At 41.1% G+C, this 19,415-nt stretch overlaps 1 protein-coding gene across 14 annotated transcripts in view; it reads left to right on the top strand.

Annotated features, from left to right (window-relative positions):
- SERINC5 (serine incorporator 5) overlaps positions 1-19,415 on the top strand; it is a 132,727-nt gene that overhangs the window by 84,958 nt on the left and 28,354 nt on the right. For all 14 annotated transcript variants that reach the window (XM_054252148.2, XM_078365281.1, XM_078365279.1 and 11 more), the window contains 5 exons: positions 876-1,054; positions 1,542-1,624; positions 3,858-3,951; positions 11,498-11,709; positions 17,812-17,907. In XM_054252148.2, the coding sequence (XP_054108123.1) occupies positions 876-1,054; positions 1,542-1,624; positions 3,858-3,951; positions 11,498-11,709; positions 17,812-17,907 (664 nt within the window). The remainder of the gene's footprint in view (positions 1-875; positions 1,055-1,541; positions 1,625-3,857; positions 3,952-11,497; positions 11,710-17,811; positions 17,908-19,415) is intronic.

The following is a 19,415-nucleotide window of genomic DNA, read 5'->3' on the forward strand; positions in this document are numbered from 1 at the left end:
ATAAATAAATAAATAAACAAAAATAAAAATAAGAAGCTGTTTTAATATATGTATTATATGTATAGTACGATATGAGTGTAAGTATGTGTGTTGTGTATGTATATGTGGATGTGTTGTATATATGTATACACACACATTTATGGGAATTAATACAAATACTCTAGGCACTAAATTGTTTACTCTTCTGAGGAAGGGGAATGACATTTGGGGTAGATAGTAAAAGAAGTCTTTGATTTTTTATTTCTATATATGTATACATATCAACAAAAATATATCCTTGTATTTGAATGGGATTTTTGGCTGAGTGCAGTGGTTCATGCCTATAATCCAGCACTTTGAGATGCTAAGGCAGGTGGATTGCTTGAGCTCAGGAATTCAAGACCAGTCTGGGCAACATGATGAAACCCCATCTCTACAAAAAAATATAAAAATTAGCTGGGCATGGTTGTGTGCGCCTGTAGTCCTAGCTACTTGGGAGGCTGAGGCAAGAGGATTGCCTGAGCCTGGAAGATCGAGGCTTCAGTGAGTTGTGATTGTGCCACTACACTCCAGCCTGGGCAACAGAGTGAGACCCTGTCTCATTTTGGGGAGGGGGTTGGGGCAGGTAATTTTCATAAAATCTGTTGTTGGATTTCAGAAGTCATTTGGGGCAAGTAAAGGCTGAGTGTTACTTTACGATCACTGTATCTTTTAAAAAAAGATTCAGAGAAAATTAGAAAAGTATCTCTTTAGAAGATAGATTCCCTTCCTCTGTTTGTTTCTTTATGCACACATCCATTTCCAAGTGGATGTTCAGTGGTCACCTGCATGAACACTCCATGACATTCCCCCTTCCCTCAGTTGTAACAGATGACTTTTCTAAACTTTCTCCTCAGATTCCTTTTTTTGAAGAAATGTGTAAAGGTATTAAAGCTGGTGACACCTGTGAGAAGCTGGTGGGATATTCTGCCGTATATAGAGTCTGTTTTGGAATGGCTTGTTTCTTCTTTATCTTCTGTCTACTGACCTTGAAAATCAACAACAGCAAAAGTTGTAGAGCTCATATTCACAATGGGTAAGTATTTTAGTCTTCGTGGGAACTGCTTTCTCCTTTCTTATGTTCCAGACAGTATTCCAGGATCCCTTCTATCCACCAGACACTGTGACTGCTCTTCTTCTAGTTGAAATAGTTGATTTAAGGGGAGATGGAACTGATACTTGTTATTCACATGGTTGCCTGAAAGCTAGAATCTTGTTTGTAACACCTGGCACCATAATGCGAAATCTAGTCAAGACAAAGAGTTTATTTCTTGTTCCAAGACCTTTTCCCAGGTCATTTCCACCCCTGCAATGAAATGGTGTTTTGCACAATTGGAGGCTGCACTGAGTCTGTGTAATTATGGGAAATGGCATTCTTCAAGTCACTCAATTACTTCCCCTCGATTGGGAGAGAACATTGGCCAATGGCAGAATTGTGGATTGACATGCTTACTTTCTAAGAAGTCCTTTGTCCTTGTTGAATGTCATTTAAATACATTTCCTCTTTTTTCCCCCTCTTCTAGCTTTTGGTTCTTTAAACTTCTGCTGTTGGGGGCCATGTGCTCAGGAGCTTTCTTCATTCCAGATCAGGACACCTTTCTGAACGGTACTAATGGGGTATTTTGGGTACCTGTTTATTTTGTTTTTATCCATTTTGTCAAATTGCTCAGAAGTGCTGTCCAAAGTACCTTTGATAATTTGAGTTAGTGATTTTCTTCTGGCTTCAGAAGAAATTCCTGTCTTACCTGCCCATACTTTCTCCGCCATTTCCTATCTACCTCCCCTGTCCAAATAGGACTTTGATACTCTGCTAGCCTGGGCGAGTCCTTGTTCTTTCCAAGCACTGCCCAGAAAACCCAGCAACAGGGAACGCAGGGCTGTCAGCAGTTGAACGTCTACTACAGCAATAGTGGGACAGGAAAAGCATCCTTCAGTCTGGTTTTAAACTTACCTTATGTGAAGCTCTGTAACATTGAATTATATTCTTTATTGCTAGAACCTGCTACAATTCATTAATATGCAGCCTTTAATCATAGCTGAAACAGGGGGGTCCTTTTTCATATGAGTGTAGGGAAAAACCTGAATTTCACTGGTTTGGGCATTTTGTTCAACCCAAATGGATTCACTTTCCTAAGTGAGGTACTAAAAACATTTAGGCCAGGCGTGGTGGCTCACACCTGTAATCTCAGCATTTTGGAGGCTGAGGTGGGTGGATCACTTGAGGCCAGGAGTTCGAGACCAACCTGACCAACATGGAGAAACCTTGTTTCTACTAAAAATATAAAAATTAGCTGGGCGTGGTGGTATGTGCCTGTAATCTCAGCTACTTGGGAGGCTGAGACACGAGAATTGCTTGAACCGGATGGTGGAGGCTGCCGTGAGCTGAGATTGCACCACTGCACTCCAACTTGGGCGACAGAGTGGGACTTTGTCTCAAAAACTAAACAAAACCTCTAGATTGTATCATTTTATAAGGAACAGCCATAATCTTTCATATAGTAATGTGTCAGAGCCTACCTAGTTGTTTATGGTCATACTTGTTTTTCATATACTCCCTAAGTCTTGGTTTTACCTAAAATGATGTTAAAAGTTTTAAAATTTTCCACAGAGATCCTTTTATATATTAGAATGTATATTTAGAGGGAGAAGAGACCTAGAAACCCTCTGGTCCAGCTCAGTCTTTTTTCTTTTGGAGATAGAGTCTTGCTCTGTCACCTAGGCTGGAGTGCAGTGGTGTGATCTCGGCTCACTGCAACCTCCACCACCCAGGTTCAAGCGATTCCTGAATCCTGCCTCAGCCTCCTGAGTAGCTGGGATTACAGGTGCCTGCCACCATGCCTGGCATTCTTCTTTTTGTTGTTGTTGTTGTTTTAGTAGAGACAGGGTTTCGCCATGTTGGCCAGGCTGGTTTTGAACTCCTGACCTCAAGTGATCCACTCACCTCAGCCTCCCAAAGTGCTAGAATTTCAGGCGTGAGCCACTGCACCCAGCTGTAGCGCAGTGATTTTTACGGGCAAACTGGAAACCACGTGATGTGGTTTAGTCAAGGTAACGGCATCTTTGTGGCAGAGCCAGAAGTAGAGCCGAGTCCTTGTCCCCCGTCTGAACCTTGTTTCCTTAATGATCACTGTTGACTTTTTTTTTTGGGATGGAGTTTTGCTGTTGTTACCCAGACTGGAGTGCAATGGCACGATCTCGGCTCACCGCAACCTCCACCTCCTGGGTTCAAGCAATTCTCCTGCCTCAGCCTCCCAAGTAGCTGGGACTACAGGTGCGCACCACCATGCCCAGCTAATTTTTTGTATTTTTAGTAGAGACAGGGTTTCACTTTGTTGACCAGGATGGTCTCGATCTCTTGACCTCGTGATCCACCTGCCTCGGCCTCCCAAAGTGCTGGGATTATAGGCGTCAGCCACTGCACCCGGCCCTCGTTGTTGACTTTTTACCCAATAAAATTTGAACCTTTGATTTTTCTGGCAATATATGGTTGATTTTAAGTTGTGGTTCATTGTGAGTTTTGTGAATTAGGGCATCTGTTAGGCTACCTGGCAGATGTAGCATGGAGGTTAAGCTTGGATACTTCAGGGTCAGGCTGCCTGTGTTCAGATCCCAACTATACCATTTACTTACTGAGGTGTTGTCAACCTACATAGATTCTCAATTTTTCTCTTCTATAAAGTGGGTGACATTTATAATAGTAATCCATGTCTTATATGGTTGTGTGGGAATTAAGTGTGTTAGGTACACTTATCATCTAGTAAAAATCAGCTGTGGTTATTCTCTTTGGAATGAAATACAAGGAAAGGTTGCCTCATCGTGTTCTTCATGGTCTTTTGCAGCCTGGCGCTACGTGGGAGCCATCGGAGGCTTCCTCTTTATCGGCATCCAGCTCCTCCTGCTTGTGGAATTTGCACATAAGTGGAACAAGAACTGGTGTGTGTGCCTTTGTGGAAAGCTTCCTGTTGACACACAGAAAGTGCCCGGTTTTGATAAAGGCTGTACTCAACTGCATCGCTAGGGATTTGCAGCTTTGTTTACACCGAATACAATGTTTGCTGTCACTTTCCCTTTGTGCCTGCTTTTTTTGGTACCTCTTCATTTACTTCTCTCCTTTATTTACTTCTCACTTTTTGACCCCCTGCCCCTACTCTGTCATTTGGGCTCGGAGTCAACCAGTGGAATGAATTAGCCATACTCAACCCCCTACTCGTACCTGTCAGTCTCAGGTTTTGGAGGTGGCTAAAAACTTGGGTAGCCTTCCTCATAGTCTCCCATCCTCATGAAATTTAAAACAAAATTAAAAAGCGCACACAAAACTCAAACTTCGGAGGTGGAGATTCATCTTCTGCAGAGTATGAGAGGGAATAGTTGCCCTCCTTTAAAAAAATTTTTGGGCCAGGCATGTTGGCTCATGCCTGTACTTCCAGAACTTTCAGGAGGGCAAAGCGTGAGGATTACTTGAGCCCAGGAGTTTGAGACCAGTATGGGCAACATACTAAGACCTTTTTTCTATGAAAAATTAGCCAGGCATGGTAGCACATGCCTATAATTCCAGCTGTTTGGGAGGCTGAGGTGGGAGGATTGCTTGAGCCTGGTAGGTCAAGTGTTTGGTGAGCTGACGTCACACAACTACACTCCATCCTGAGTAACAGATCAAGACCCTGTCTCAACAGATTTTTTTTGTTTGTTTCTTTTCATCTTCCCAAGAGGGGAAAAAGGACTTCTTCATTAGGGAGATACGTTGTCCTATATTAGAAAGCCATCCTGTCTTTGAAAAAGGTAGACTCTTTCTAAGTGCCTTGGAAGTTGAATTCATATCCTGGGCCAAGTGGGAGAGGCCCAGCTACTAATAGCTAGTTTTATTTCTTGCTAGATCACATGGAGAAAATGACAACTTGAGAAGGGTCCAGCCCTTGAGTTCTAAGGCCAAATTGACCCACTTTGTGATTCTGGATAAAGCACTTAACTGCTTTCTGCCTGACTTGCTTTACTTGTAAAATATGAATAAAAACAACTACCTATTGTACCCAATAAGGCTTTTGTTATTTTGCGTATTTTATAGGAATTATTTTAGTATAATTATTTTAAAATTATACTAAAATTTTAAAAATCGTAAGTGCTATGTGAATGTGAAGTTTATTTTTTCCGTGGACAAAACAAAATATACTGTCCAAATACTCTCAATATTCTTTAGTCTGAATATGCTGTTCAACTTGGTAATTGTTGTTTTCTTTTGGTTGTAAGGATTAATTCATGAGGTGCAGCTGTAGTTGGGGGGATGCATAAGCGGAAAGATAGAGTTAGTCATTTTACTCTTTGGTAAATACCGGATTAAGCATGGCCAAATATGAACAATTTTCAAATGGTTTACAGAACACTGCATAGACATACAGGTAGCCCTGCAGGTATGCTTGGCTATGTTATTGTACAGGGTATGCATTTTGAGTTATCTGTGAGATCCAGTAATTTATGTTATGGTCTCCACTGGATCTTGTTTCGAGGTCGCAGAGTTTTCTTAAAGATGAGCCAATGTGTGACTCATATAATTGTATGGGACCCTGTTTTCTCAGTAGTCCAGAAGAAATACAAGCAGTTGGAAGTGAATTTTAATTGATTAAATATTACTCTTTCCATGATTATTCTGAATGTGCTTTCAATTGGAATTTTTTATTAGAAAATAAATTGATCATCCTAAAATTTTCACAAGTATACTTCAAATAGGGAACGTCATGGTAAAACAATAGCAGTTTTCATCCTTAATGCCTGATCTGCCAGTTAAATAGTAAGTCCTCTCGCCTCTAATAAAATAGATTTTAAAGCAGCAAAGATCAAAAGAGGCAAAGAAAGTCATTACATCATGGTAAAAGGATCAATGCAACAAGAGGAGCTAATGATCCTAAATATATACGCACCCAATACAGGAACACCCAGACACATAAGACTTATAAAGAGACTTAGACTCCCACACAATAATAGTGGGAGACTTCAACGTCAATATTAGAGAGATCAACGAGACCGAAAATTAATAAGGATATCCAGGACTTGAACTCAGATCCAGAACAAGTAAACTTAATAAACATTCATAGAACTCTCCACTTTAAATACACAAAATATACATTCTTATCAGTACCACATCACACCTACTCACAGGTTTAAAAAAAAAATAGTAAGTCCCCGTGAGAACACTGTGCTTCTTCACTCTGACTTTAATGTTTTGATTGACTCTGAATCCATTTGCTGGGGCTAATTATTGATGCCAAGTTTTAGCATGCAGTTTGGAAAAGTTTGGTTGCTTTAAAAACTTTCAGAAACTCAGAATTACTTAAAAGCTCTGCAGCAAATAGTGTTACTATTATCCAAGCTTTGAGGCCTATATGCCAACAAAATCCCTATTGTCAACATGTTTATAGTTGTTAGTCTAAAATTAGAAATGAGCTAGAAAACTTATTTTCCTTTAAATTTGGTAGTTTTTGGCTGTTTTTTAACAGACTCTTGCTTATAAGAATCTAGAAAACATGCTCATTGCTCTTGATGGAACAACTAAAGTACCTTTTCTTTCCTTTTTCATTTATCTCTTTGTAAACATCTTGAGAAGGAGATGATCTTAAAAACTGTAGGCTGGAAAGGCTGTGACCTGGAAACCAGGAGATGCAGACTTTGTGCCTCTTTCTTTTCTTTTTCCTTTTTTTTGTTTTTGAGATGGGATCTCACCTTTGTCATCCAGGCTGGAGTGCAGTTGTGTGATCATGGCTCACTGCAGCTTCAGTTTCCCAGGCTTCAGTCATTCTCCCACCTCAGCCCCCCAAGCAGCTGGGACTACAGGCATGTGGCACCACACTTGGCTAATTTCTTTCTTTTCTTTTCGCTCTCTCTTTTTTTTTTTTGGTAGGGATGGGGTTTTGCTATGTTACCCAGGCTGATCTTGAAGTCCTGAGTTGAAGAGATCCTTCTGCCTCGGCCTCCCAAAGTGCTGGGATGGCATTGTGTTCCACTTCAGTGCCCCTTTTATGCTTGCTATTTCACTATAGGGCACATCAGTTGGCCCCTCTGGCTTCAGTTTTCGCACTTAAATAATCTGTTTGATCAAACTGGTGTGTTCTTTTTTTTTTTTTTATTAGCTCAAGTTTTATGGTTTGCAGCGCCAATTCTCTATCAGAATTGAAACAAAGGGCTTTAGGTGCCAAGTGTAAAGACCTTCTTTGGATTTTTAGTGTGATGGGAGAGCACCAGAGGGCCTTAGAAAGGAAAGAATATAATCTGTTTTAAGTCAAGACAGGTTAGAGGGAGTCAGAGGTGCAAATAAGGAGGTCAGGGGGAGACAATCCAGGCGAAGGAGGAGTAGTCTGGAATTAAGTGGTAGCAGGAGCTGGATCCTCCTCTGTTCTGAAGCTGGCTCCAGGTGGAGGTGGCTGGGGGAGGGGAGAGAAGCAAGAGGCTTCCAGAGTGACTGCAGTTCTTTTTCATCTCCCTCCCTCCCTCCTTTCCTTCTTCCCTTCCTTCCATCCTTTCCTTCCTTCCTTTTTCCTTCGTCCCCTTCCCCTTCCCCTCCCCTCCCCCTCCCCCTTTCCCCAACAATGGGAAGATGGAATTGTGTTTTCTGAGGTTGGAATGATTGCACAATAGCAGGTTTGGGGGTTGGAGGAATGGGGGTGTGAATATCGGGAAGTAGCCACAGCCTGGATATGCTGAGTTTGAGATGCCACTTAGACCTTCGAGTGGAGACATTAAATGAGCAACTGGATAATATAAGTGAAGTTCAGAGGAAAGGTTAGGGTTGAAGATTTAATTCTGGGATGAACTGTAAACATAAATTAACTATAAGAAAGTCCTTTGTTTTCTAATACCATAACCGAAAATAGCGCTGGTCCTCTCCCACCCACAAGCTAGTCAGCAGTGTTTACATTTTATACATAATTTATGCTGTCTCCCCATCATCGATTATTATTTGCTCTTAGTTGGTTTTCTTTTTTTCCTTTTTAAAATCCCATTTTCTCTAATTTCCTTTGTGTGCCTTTTATGTTAGAATAATTCTGAGGTCATTGGAGTGTCTTGTCTGGCAGAGTTTCAGGAATATGACGGTCATTATCATTTTGGCCTTTCCTCCCTATTTTCTTTGTTTCTGGCTGCAGGAACTTTTTCGTCATTAAAACATTTTAGCTGCGTTGCTTGAACACCTTCCAGTTTTGTGAGGGCATAAAGCAAGTTGCCTTTTCTGTGAGGTTTGGGAGAATGTGGTTACAAAGAGCATTTAATCATAAGGCAGATGACAATGACTCATTCAATTCATTCTCCCTGTTCTTCTGTCCTCTTCATTTAGCAGTTATAGATACTTTTCTTTGTTCTAAACAATTTCTTTTTGTGTGTGTGAGATAGGGTCTTGCTCTGTTGCCCAGGCTGGAGTGCAGTGGCATGATCTGGGCTTACTACAACCTTTGCCTCTGGGGTCCAAGCGATTCAGCCACCCAAGTAGCTGGGATTACAGGCATGCACCACCATGCCTGGCTAATTTTCGTAATTTGGTAGAGACAGGGTTTCATCCTGTTGGCCAGGCTGGTCTCAAACTGCTAGCCTCATGTGATCCACCTACCTTGGCCTCCCAAAGTGCTGGGATTACAGATGTGAGCCACCATGCCTAGCCTTGTTCTGAACAATTTCTATAGATTTAGATCACCACTTATTTATTTTATTTTTTATTAATAGAGACAGAATCTTGCTCTTGATACCCAGGCTGGAGTGCAATGGCACAATCTTGGCTCACTGCAATCTCCACCTCCAAAGCTTAAGTGATTCTCCTACCTCAGCCTCCCAAGTAGCTGAGATTACAAGTGCCCACCACTACGCCTGACAAGATTTGTGTTTTGAGTAGAGACAGGGATTCATTGTCTTGGTCAGGCTGGTCTTGAACTCCTTACCTCAGGTGATCTGCCTGCCTCGGCCTCCTGAAATGTTGGGGTTACAGGCATGAGCCACTGCATCCAGCTCATTTAGTTAGTTTTTTAAATTGTACATCCCATTACTCTTTTCCTGACTTATTTTATTCTCCTATATTTTAATTGGCATATTAAAATTGCACATATTTATAGGGTACATTTTGATGTTTTGATATATATATATGTCATGTAGTAATCAAATCAAGGCAGTTGGCTATTCATTACTGCATTGATTTATCATCTTTTTCTTCCCTTTTTTTCCCTCTGTTTTTAAAGAGACAGGGTCTCACTCTGTGGCACAGTCATACCTCACTGCAGCCTTGAACTCCTAGGCTCGAGAGATCTTCCTGCCTCAGCCTCCCAAAAAGCTGGCGAATTAGCATGCCCCACTAATTTTTTGTTTTGGTTTGGTTTTTGGTTTTTGTAGATGGGTCTTGCTCTGTTGACCAGGCTGTATCATTTCTTTGTGTTGAGAACCTTCAAAAGCCTCTCCTAGCTGTTTTGTAATATACAATACCTTACTGCTAACCATCATCACCCTACCATGCAACTGATCACCAGAACTTATTGCGATCTAACTTTTTTTAATGTCAGATTTTTCTTCACTATTTTAGAGAAGCAGTGCAGTTACAGGTCCTCCTCTTCAGTATGGGAATAAAGAGCTGATGTCAGCCATTCTGGCTCTGAGTAAAGCTGATCCTCTTTTCTCCCTAAGAAGATGCCATCCACAAGAGCTGCTGGCAACACTTTGTTTTTAAAAGTTTATTATTGGCTGGACGTGGTGGCTCACGCCTGTAATCCCAGCACTTTGGGAGGCCAAGGCGGGTGGACCACGAGGTCAAGAGATCGAGACCATCCTGGCCAATGGTGAAACTCCGTCTCTATAAAAATACAAAAAAATTAGCCGGGCACAGGCATGCGCCTGTGGTTCCAGCTACTCTGGAGGCTGAGGCAGAAGAATTGCTTGAACCCAGGAGGCGGAGGTTGCAGTGACCCGAGATTGCACCACTGCACTCCAGCCTGGTGATAAAGCAAGACTCCATCTCCAAAAAAAAAGTTTATTATTATTTAAAAAAATTTAAACAGGGTCTCACTCATGTCCAGGCCAGAATACGGTAGTACAATCATGGCTCATAGCAACCTTTAACACCCCGGACTCAGGTGATCCCCTCACCTTAGTCTCCCAAGTAGCTGGGACTACAAGTATGTGCCACCAAACCCAGCTAAATTTTTTTTTTTGTAGAGATGAGGTTTTGCCATGTTGCCCAGGCTGGTCTTGAACTCCTAGCCTCAAGTGATCCACCCACCTGAGCCTCCCAAAGTGCCGGGATTATAGGTGTGAGCCACCTCACCAGGCAGCACTTTTGAGTAGAGACTATGCGCTTCAGGGCTCCATGTTTATGGAGAAAACTTGGAGAAGCCCCATGAAGAGCCACTTTTTCATCCTGCCAAAAACTGATACAGGGTGGTCCACAGTCAAGAATGGAGAAGCTAGAGTAAAGTCTGTAGGTAGCTAAAGGAAATAAAGCATTTCAGGACTGCCCAAACTCATTCTACCAAAAGGAGAGTTCAGCCTGGGGACAGAGTCACGTGACACTGCTGCCCCTCCCCCCCCACTCCTCCATGGAAAGCTGTGACTTCCCAACCTTGTGTCAAAGTGCTAGACATTAGCTAGACCTCTACAGAAGGCAGTAGGCCTCATGCATCCCAGATGACTGCCCTCAAATTGCTCATAAGTAAATTGTCTGCTGGCCCCTTAAACTTTCAAGCTGTGTATCTTCCCATAAAAAGGACATGTTAACTGTAACTTTAGGTCTGTGATCTAAGTCTAGCTCCTTGTCCATGGAATTGCAGTCTGTTACATTTTATACTGACAATGCCCATTACAAGCTTATCTTTCCAGGTGCAAAACAAAGACAGGAGAGCAGTCATTCCTCTGCCTGCTCTGAGACTACATAATTAACTCTTCCTTCACTCCCTTTTAAAATGTTTGTCATGTCTCTTGTATAGCAGAGTTTATTGGGTGCTAATTAAAATCTCAGGAGAATGTCAGGTTTGCCTCACCGCCTGCCCCCCTTTTCCTGCATGCCTTTGCCCATTTAAATAAATGGGTAAATACTGAGCCTTCTGCAACCTCCTTGGGAGCACTGACCACAAAGGATTCCGTGACTTGTGTGTTTTTGGGTGTGCCCTCAGGCCTCTGGCTCAGTAAACCTCGACTCTTGAGACTCTTGCCTTAGTCTCTCATTTGGGTTGACATTATTCATTTTAATTGATGAATACATTTTGGCAGAAAGGGGAATTCTTTCAGTGTTAAAGAGAAAATTCTAAGCTTGAGCCAAGAAGTTTCCATATTTACCAGAACCTTCTAGCATTGATAGAGCATAATCCCTGCTAAAACAATATGTCTTCTGGGCAGCTGGGTGGCAGTGCCTGCAGCCTGATGGCATTAGTTACTGCCTGAGGGGTGGTAAATGTGATCAGAGAATAGTGGGCTTCATTGACTTGTCTTCTCTTCCTTCCCTCGTACCCACTTCCCGGAGAAACAGGACAGCAGGCACGGCCAGTAACAAGCTCTGGTATGCCTCACTGGCCCTGGTGACGCTCATCATGTATTCTGTTGCCACTGGAGGCTTGGTTTCGATGGCAGTGTTTTACACACAGAAAGATGGCTGCATGGAAAACAAAATTCTGCTGGGAGTGAATGGAGGCCTGTGCCTGCTTATTTCATTGGTAGCCATCTCGCCCAGTGTCCAAAATCGTAAGCATGTTTTTTTCCATTCTTCCTTATTTATATGTTTCCTAAGTGGCTTTGAGCAAACCCAGGGGGTTATTTTTTTCTTTGTTTTGGAAACTAGTGTATTCCTTAACTTACCGTGAATACGTCAGCAGTAGGCAAGGTGGGACTCCAGTCTTCATATCTCACACTGGAGCTGTGATAGCCAAGCATTTCTCATGTCAGAAAGAAGTCAGTGAATAGGAAGATAACACCTTTGCTAAGTAATGTACCACAAGGAGCCTTTAAATGGGAAATGCCTTCTGTGTATATCAAGCTCAGTTGTTTATGAGCTTGCCTACAGTTTCTGTGTAAAAGTTGAATGAGAGAGCTGCGGAAGTTTTATAACTCTGTGTAAAAGTTGAATTAGCCAGGCATGGTGGCGGGCACCTGTAATCCCAGCTACTTGGGAGGCTGAGGCAGGAGAATCACTTGAGCTGGGAGGCGGAAGTTGCAGTGAGCCGAGATTGCGCCACTGCACTCCAGCCTGGGCAACAAGAGCGAGACTCTGTTTAAAAAAAAAAGAAAACATAAATGAAAAGATTAAAGTGCTTTGTCTACAAAGCTTTAATCTTTTCATTTATGTTTTCTTTTTAAATATTAATTTAAAAATTTTTTTATTTTCTTTATTAAAGATCTGGGGTCATCCTTCACTCAAGGCTGTGGACAGTGTGGGCTGGCCCATGTGCTAACCTTCCTCAGACCCATGTTCTTCCTCAGTGAAGTCAGTGGAAACATGTGAGCCTGGTCTTGCTCATGGTCATTTCAAAGCTGGAAGGAAGAGACAGTGGGATTTGAAAGTGCTTTATGAAGTATAAGTGTGAATTGTCCTTTATAAACTACTCTTGATTTCTTAAACCGGGATAGTGTCTTTGGGCTTACAGAGTGAGATGTCCCTGGTCTGTTGTTTTCTGTGGGCATCGGACCCTACATGTGATGCAAATGCACATGACATTCAGGTTCTAGGTAGGAAAATATAGCCAATAAATTTACAGCCCCCTTGAATCCTTTGTAAAATAGTGCTTTAAAAGGCAACTAGTGGCCAGGCATGGTGGTTCATGCACTTTGGGAGGCTGAGGCAGGCGGATCATTTGAGTTTAGGAGTTTTATTTTTATTGCATTTTAGGTTTTGGGGTACATGTGCAGAACATGCAAGATAGTTGCATAGGTACACACGTGGCAGTGTGTTTTGCTGCCTTCCTCCACTTCACCCACATCTGGCATTTCTCCCCATGCTATCACTCCCTAACGCCCCCCGCCGCTGTCCCTTCTCCATTCCCCCCAAAAGACCTCAGTGTGTAGTGTTCCCTTCCCTCTGCCCATGTGTTCTCATTGTTCATCACCCGCCTATGAGTGAGAACATGCAGTATTTCATTTTCTGTTCTTGTGTCTGTTTGCTGAGAATGATGTTCTCTAGATTCATCCATGTCCCTACAAAGGACACGAACTCATCGTTTTTGATTGCTGCATAATATTCCGTGGTGTATATGTGCCACATTTTCCCAGTCCAGTCTATCATCGATGGGCATGGTTCCAGGTCTTTGCTATTGTAAACAGTGCTGCAATGAACATTCATGTGCATGTGTCCTTATAGTAGAACGATTTATAGTCCTTTGGATATATACCCAATAATGGCATTGCTGGGTCAAATGGAATTTCTATTTCTAGGTTCTTGAGGAATCATCATACTGTCTTCCACAATGGTTGAACTAATTTACACTCCCACCAACAGTGTAAAAGTGTTCCTGTTTCTCGACATCCTCTCCAGCATCTGTTGTCTCCAGATTTTTTAATGATTGCCATTCTAACTGGCGTGAGATGGTATCTCAGTGTGGTTTTGATTTGCATCTCTCTAATGACCAGTGATGATGAGCATTTTTTCATATGTTTCTTGGCCTCATGTATATCTTCTTTTGTAAAGTGTCTGTTCATATCCTTTGCCCATTTTTGAATGGGCTTGTTTGTTTTTTTCTTGTAAATCTGTTTGAGTTCTTTGTAAATTCTGGATATCAGCCTTTTGTCAGCTGGGTAAACTGCAAAAATTTTTTCCCATTCTGTTGGTTGCCGATTCACCCTGGTGACTGTTTCTTTTGCGGTGCAGAAGCTGTGGAGTTTGATTAGGTCCCATTTGTCTGTTTTGGCTTTTGTTGCCGATGCTTTTGGTGTTTTGTTCATGAAGTTCTTGCCTACTCCTGTGTCCTAAATGGTTTTGCCTAGATTTTCTTCTAGGGTTTTTATGGTGCCAGGTCTTATGATTAAGTCTTTAATCCATCTGGAGTTAATTTTAGTGTAAGGTGTCAGAAAGGGGTTCAGTTTCTGCTTTCTGCACATGGCTAGCCAGTTTTTCCAACACCATTTATTAAACAGGGAATCCTTTCCCCATTGCTTGTTTTTGTCAGGTTTATCCGAGATTCTATGGTTGTAGATAGGTTGTGTTGCTTCCAATGTCTCTGTTCTGTTCCATTGGTCTATATCTCTGTTTTGGTACCAGTACCATGCTGTTTTGATTACTGTAGCCTTGTAGTATAGTTTGAAGTCTGGTGGTGTGATGCCTCCCGCTGTGTTCTTTTTGCTTAGAATTGACTTAGCTATGTGGGCTCTCTTTTGGTTCCATATGAAGTTTAAGGTGGTTTTTTCCAGTTCTGTAAAGAAGGTCATTGGTAGCTTGATGGGGATAGCGTTGAATGTGTAAATTACTTTGGGCAGTATGGCCATTTTCACAATATTGATTCTTCCTAACCACGAAAGAGAATCGCTACTATTCTCTTTGTAACGATTGCGAATGGCAGTTCGTTCTTGATTTGGCTCTCTTTAAGTCTGTCATTGGTGTATAGGAATGCTTGTGATTTTTGCACATTGATTTTGTATCCTGAGACTTTGCTGAAGTTGCTTATCAGTTTCAGGAGTTTTTGGGCTGAGACGATGGGGTCTTCCAGATATACTATCATGTCGTCTGCAAATAGAGACAATTTGGCTTCCTCCTTTCCTATTTGAATACCATTTATTTCTTTTTCTTGCCTGATTGCTCTGGCTAGAACTCCCAGTACTATATTGAATAGGAGTGGTGAGAGAGGGCATCCTTGTCTAGTGCCAGATTTCAAAGGGAATGCTTCCAGTTTTTGCCCATTCAGTATGATATTGGCTGTTGATTTGTTGTAAATAGCTTTTATTATTTTGAGATACATTCCATCAATACCGAGTTTATTGAGGGTTTTTAGCATAAAGGGCTGTTGAATTTTGTCAAAGGCCTTCTCTGCGTCAATTGAGATAATGATGTGGTTTTTGTTTTTGGTTCTGTTTATGTGGTGAATTACGTTGATAGACTTGCGTATGTTGAACCAGCCTTGCATCCCCAGGATGAATCCTACTTGATCATGATGGATAAGCTTTTTGATGTGCTGTTGCATTCGGCTTGCCAGTATTTTATTGAAGATTTTTGCGTCTATGTTCATCATGGATATTGGCCTGAAGTTTTCTTTTCTTGTTGAGTCTCTGCTGGGTTTTGGTATCAGGATGATGTTGGTCTCATAAAATGATTTGAGAAGGATTCCCTCTTTTTGGATTATTTGGAATAGTTTCAGGAGGAATGGTAACAGTTCCTCTTTGTGTGTCTGGTAGAATTCAGCTGTGAACCCATCTGGACCTGGGCTTTTTTTGTGTGGTAGGCTCTTAATTGCTGCCTTAACTTTAGATCTTGTTATTGGTCTATTCATAGTTTCGACTTCTTCCTGGTTTAGGCTTGGGAGGACACAAGTGTTCAGGAATTTATCCGTTTCTTCCAGGTTTACTAGTTCATGTGCATAGAGTTGTTTGTTATTCTCTGATGATGGTTTGAATTTCTGTGGAATCTGTGGTGATTTCCCCTTTATCATTTTTTATTGCATCTATTTGGTTATTCTCTTTTCTTTTCTATTAATCTGGCTAGTGGTCTGTCTATTTTGTTGATCTTTTCAAAAAACCAGTTCTTGGATTTATTGATTTTTTTGAAGGGTTTTTCGTGTCTCTATCTCCTTCAGTTCTGCCCTGATCTTACTTATTTCTTGTCTTCTGCTAGGTTTTGAGTTTTTTTGATCTTGCTCCTCTAGCTCTTTCAATTTTGACGATAGGGTGTTGAGTTCAGGAGTTTAAGAGCATCCTGGCCAACATGGTGAAACCCCATCTCTACTAAAAATGCCAAAAAAATATTAGCCAGTTGTGGTGGTGCACGCCTGTAGTCCCAGCTACTCGGGAGGCTGAGGCAGGAGAACCTGGGAGGTGAAGGTTGCAGTGAGCAGAGATTGCACCACTGCCCTCCAACTTGGATGACGGGAGCAAGACTTTGTCTCAAAAAAAAAAAAAAAAAGAAGACGAAAAAGGGCAACTAGTAGTAGCAAATAATTTTTCTCCACTAAAAATTTTAAGTTCATTATTGAAATTGAGAGTATTATTCTCTAGTCTCTTTAACTGATCAGTTGAGAGTTCCCGGAACAACATGATATATTAACATCTTTGGGTTAAATCCTATCTTTTGAAATAGGGATAACATTTTGAAATATTTGGTTTAATATAATTAGGTGCTAAGGAAAATCTTATTCCCATGCCAAAGAGCAACATTATAACAGCGTCTATTTTATATCTTTGTTGATAATTAGAATTTAATAATGATAATTTTGGGAACAAATTTGACCAAAGGGAAGACGGAGTAAACAGCATCCTTTTATGTTGGTTAAGTGGTCAAAAATTTTGCAGAGGAAAAAAAAAGGAGCGAGAGATCCCTTATCACATCCTGGTTACTCTGAAGGATCTCCTCCCTTAGTTTACTTGAAATATTATAACTTTCAAAAAAATAACTAATGGCTTGCGAAGTTTCAGAGAAAAAGGAACACTTACACACTGTTGATGGGAGTGTAAATTAGTTCAACCTTAGTGGAAAGCAGTGTGGCAATTCCTCAAGACCTAAAAACAGAACTTTCATTAGGCCCAGCAATCTCATTACTGGCTATATACCCAAAGGAATATAAATGGTTGTCTCATAAAGACATAAGGCACACGTATGTTCATTGAAACACTATTCACAATAGCAAAGACATGGAATCAACCTAAATGCCCATCAGTGGTAGACTGAAAAAAGAAAATATGGTACATACACACTATGGAATACTATGTAGCCATAAAAAGGGAAGAGATTATGTCCTTTGCAGTAATGTGGATGGAGCCTGGAGGCCATTATTCTTAGCAAACTAACAAAGGAACAGAAAACCAAATACCACATGTTCTTGCTTAAAAGTGGGAGCTAAATGATGAGAACATATGGACACAAAGAGGGGAACAACATACATTGGGGCCTGTCAGAGGGTGGAGGGTGGGAGGAAGGAGAGGATCAGGAAAGATAACTAATGGGCAGTAGGCTTAATACCTGGGTGACAAAATAATCTGTATGACACACCCCTGTGACAAGTTTATCTTTACAACAAACCTGCACATATACCCCCAAACCTAAAATAAAAGTTAAAAGTAAATAACCTTAAAGCCCTTCTCCCAAATGAATGCTGTGCCCATAGCCTTCCTCTTTAGCCAAGAGCAGTTCTTGTATTTTGTTCCCAAAAGCTTTTTGTCCATTGACAGGTAAGAGCTTTTTGCCCTGTCATAGTCCGTAGTGTGTGATGACCTTATAGAATACAGAATACAACTCCTGTCAAACCTGGTTTCTCACTTACTTCCCTCCCCAACAAAGCTATGTGGCTTTATCAACAATGATGGTAATTTTGTTTCTGATCTTGTGATTTAAGAACTAATGTTATAAACCCACAGAGACTAGCTAGTGTATTTAATTATAGCCATAGGCTTGTTAAAATATTGGTAGAGAACTTGGCAGAACCTAACATCTTTAAAATAGCAATGTTCAACTCAGTATATAACGGTCTCCTCCTTACTATCTTTTTGGTTTTATCTGAGAAACATATTACTTTTTTCCCTCTTTTCTTTCTTTTAAAGGTAATGCTCAAGTTTGAGGACTGTCATGGGGACTATCGGGTTTTTTTTAAGGCGTGTGTTTTCTTTTTCTTCAAATTAAAACCTGTTGTCTGTCTGTCTCTTGTCATTTTTCAGGACAGCCACACTCGGGGCTCCTACAGTCTGGGGTCATAAGCTGCTATGTCACCTACCTCACCTTCTCAGCTCTGTCTAGCAAACCTGCAGAAGTAGGTAAGCTAGCCTGTTAGGGGGCTTGTGTTTGCAGTGTATTTTCATTCATGGAGGAATGAGCTATTGTTTACATATGGGAGAGGCCATGGAGATAGAGCCCAGAAGGATGGTTACCAGAGGCTGAGAAGGGTTCGGGGGAGGTTTGGGAGGAGGTTGGGATGGTTAATAGGTACCAAAAAAATTTAAAAAGAATGAATAAGACCTAGTATTTGATAGCACAACAGGATAACTATAGTCAAATTTAATTGTACATTTGAAAATAACTGAAAGAGTATAATTAGATTGTTTGTAATGCAAAGGATAAATGCATGATGGGATGGATACTCCATTTTACATGATATTGTTACGTATTTCATGCCTGTATTAAAACATCTTGTGTACCCCTTAAATACATACACCTACTATCCACAAAAATTACATTAAGAAATAAAAACAAATATTAGAAATGTACTAAATCACAGTAGAGAGATGATCTAGACTTCTTCATGGAAAAAAGTCTTTAACTTGAGCTACGAAAAGGACAATTCCCTTTTTGATTCTTCCTGGTGTATAGGACAGACAGGAACAAAGGTTTGGCTGTGCAGTTTGCTTTTAGGCCCAAATAACCTCTTAATTTAGTTGGTTATTTCTTTTCTTTTTTTTTTCCCCCTGACTATAGTAGTGGAACAGAGAGAGTGGAAAGAACGTGGGGGAGTGGAGAGCGGGGAGCAGGATCTGAGCCCAGATCCATGATTTACTGGCTATGTGACCTCGAACCACTCGTCTTAAATGACGTTTATTTACAGAGACAGCAGACTATAGTGATTAGAGCATGACCTTTGAAGTCGGACTGCCTGGTTTGTAGACTGATCCTGCCACTTAACTAACTTGCAGAAACTTACTTACCTCTCTGTTACTTTTGTGATATATAAATGTAAATACACGCACATACATACATACATACACACGAACATATATAAATGTATGTTTGGGTATATTTGAGCTTATGTAAGTCAAATAAATGTAGTCTTTAAGAAAATTGAAGTTATTTCCTCTTTTAAGTTTGGAAAGCTAGTGCAATGATAATTTTGAAGGTGTTAGCATATACACATACTATATATGGACTTGCCCTTATTGCTACTGATAGTGGAAAGTAATATAAGTGGAGGTCTTAACAGTAAGTATTGCCTTTCCTGGATTTCATTTTATTTTTAATACTCTATCTTGACTCTGTAAGTTTACTTAAATTTAGTCTCTTTTTTTTTTTTTTTTTTTTTGAGACGGAGTTTCGCTCTTGTTACCCAGGCTGGAGTGCAATGGTGTGATCTCGGCTCACCGCAACCTCCGCCTCCTGGGATCGGGCAATTCTCCTGCCTCAGCCTCCTGAGTAGCTGGGATTACAGGCACGCGCCACCATGCCTAGCTAAGTTAGTGTATTTTTAGTAGAGACAGGGTTTCACCATGTTGACCAGGATGGTCTCAATCTCTTGACCTCGTGATCCACCCGCCTCGGCCTCCCAAAGTGCTGG

This window comes from Callithrix jacchus, chromosome 2 (assembly GCF_049354715.1).
Source record: "Callithrix jacchus isolate 240 chromosome 2, calJac240_pri, whole genome shotgun sequence".
In the NCBI taxonomy this organism is placed as follows: Eukaryota; Metazoa; Chordata; class Mammalia; order Primates; family Cebidae; genus Callithrix; species Callithrix jacchus.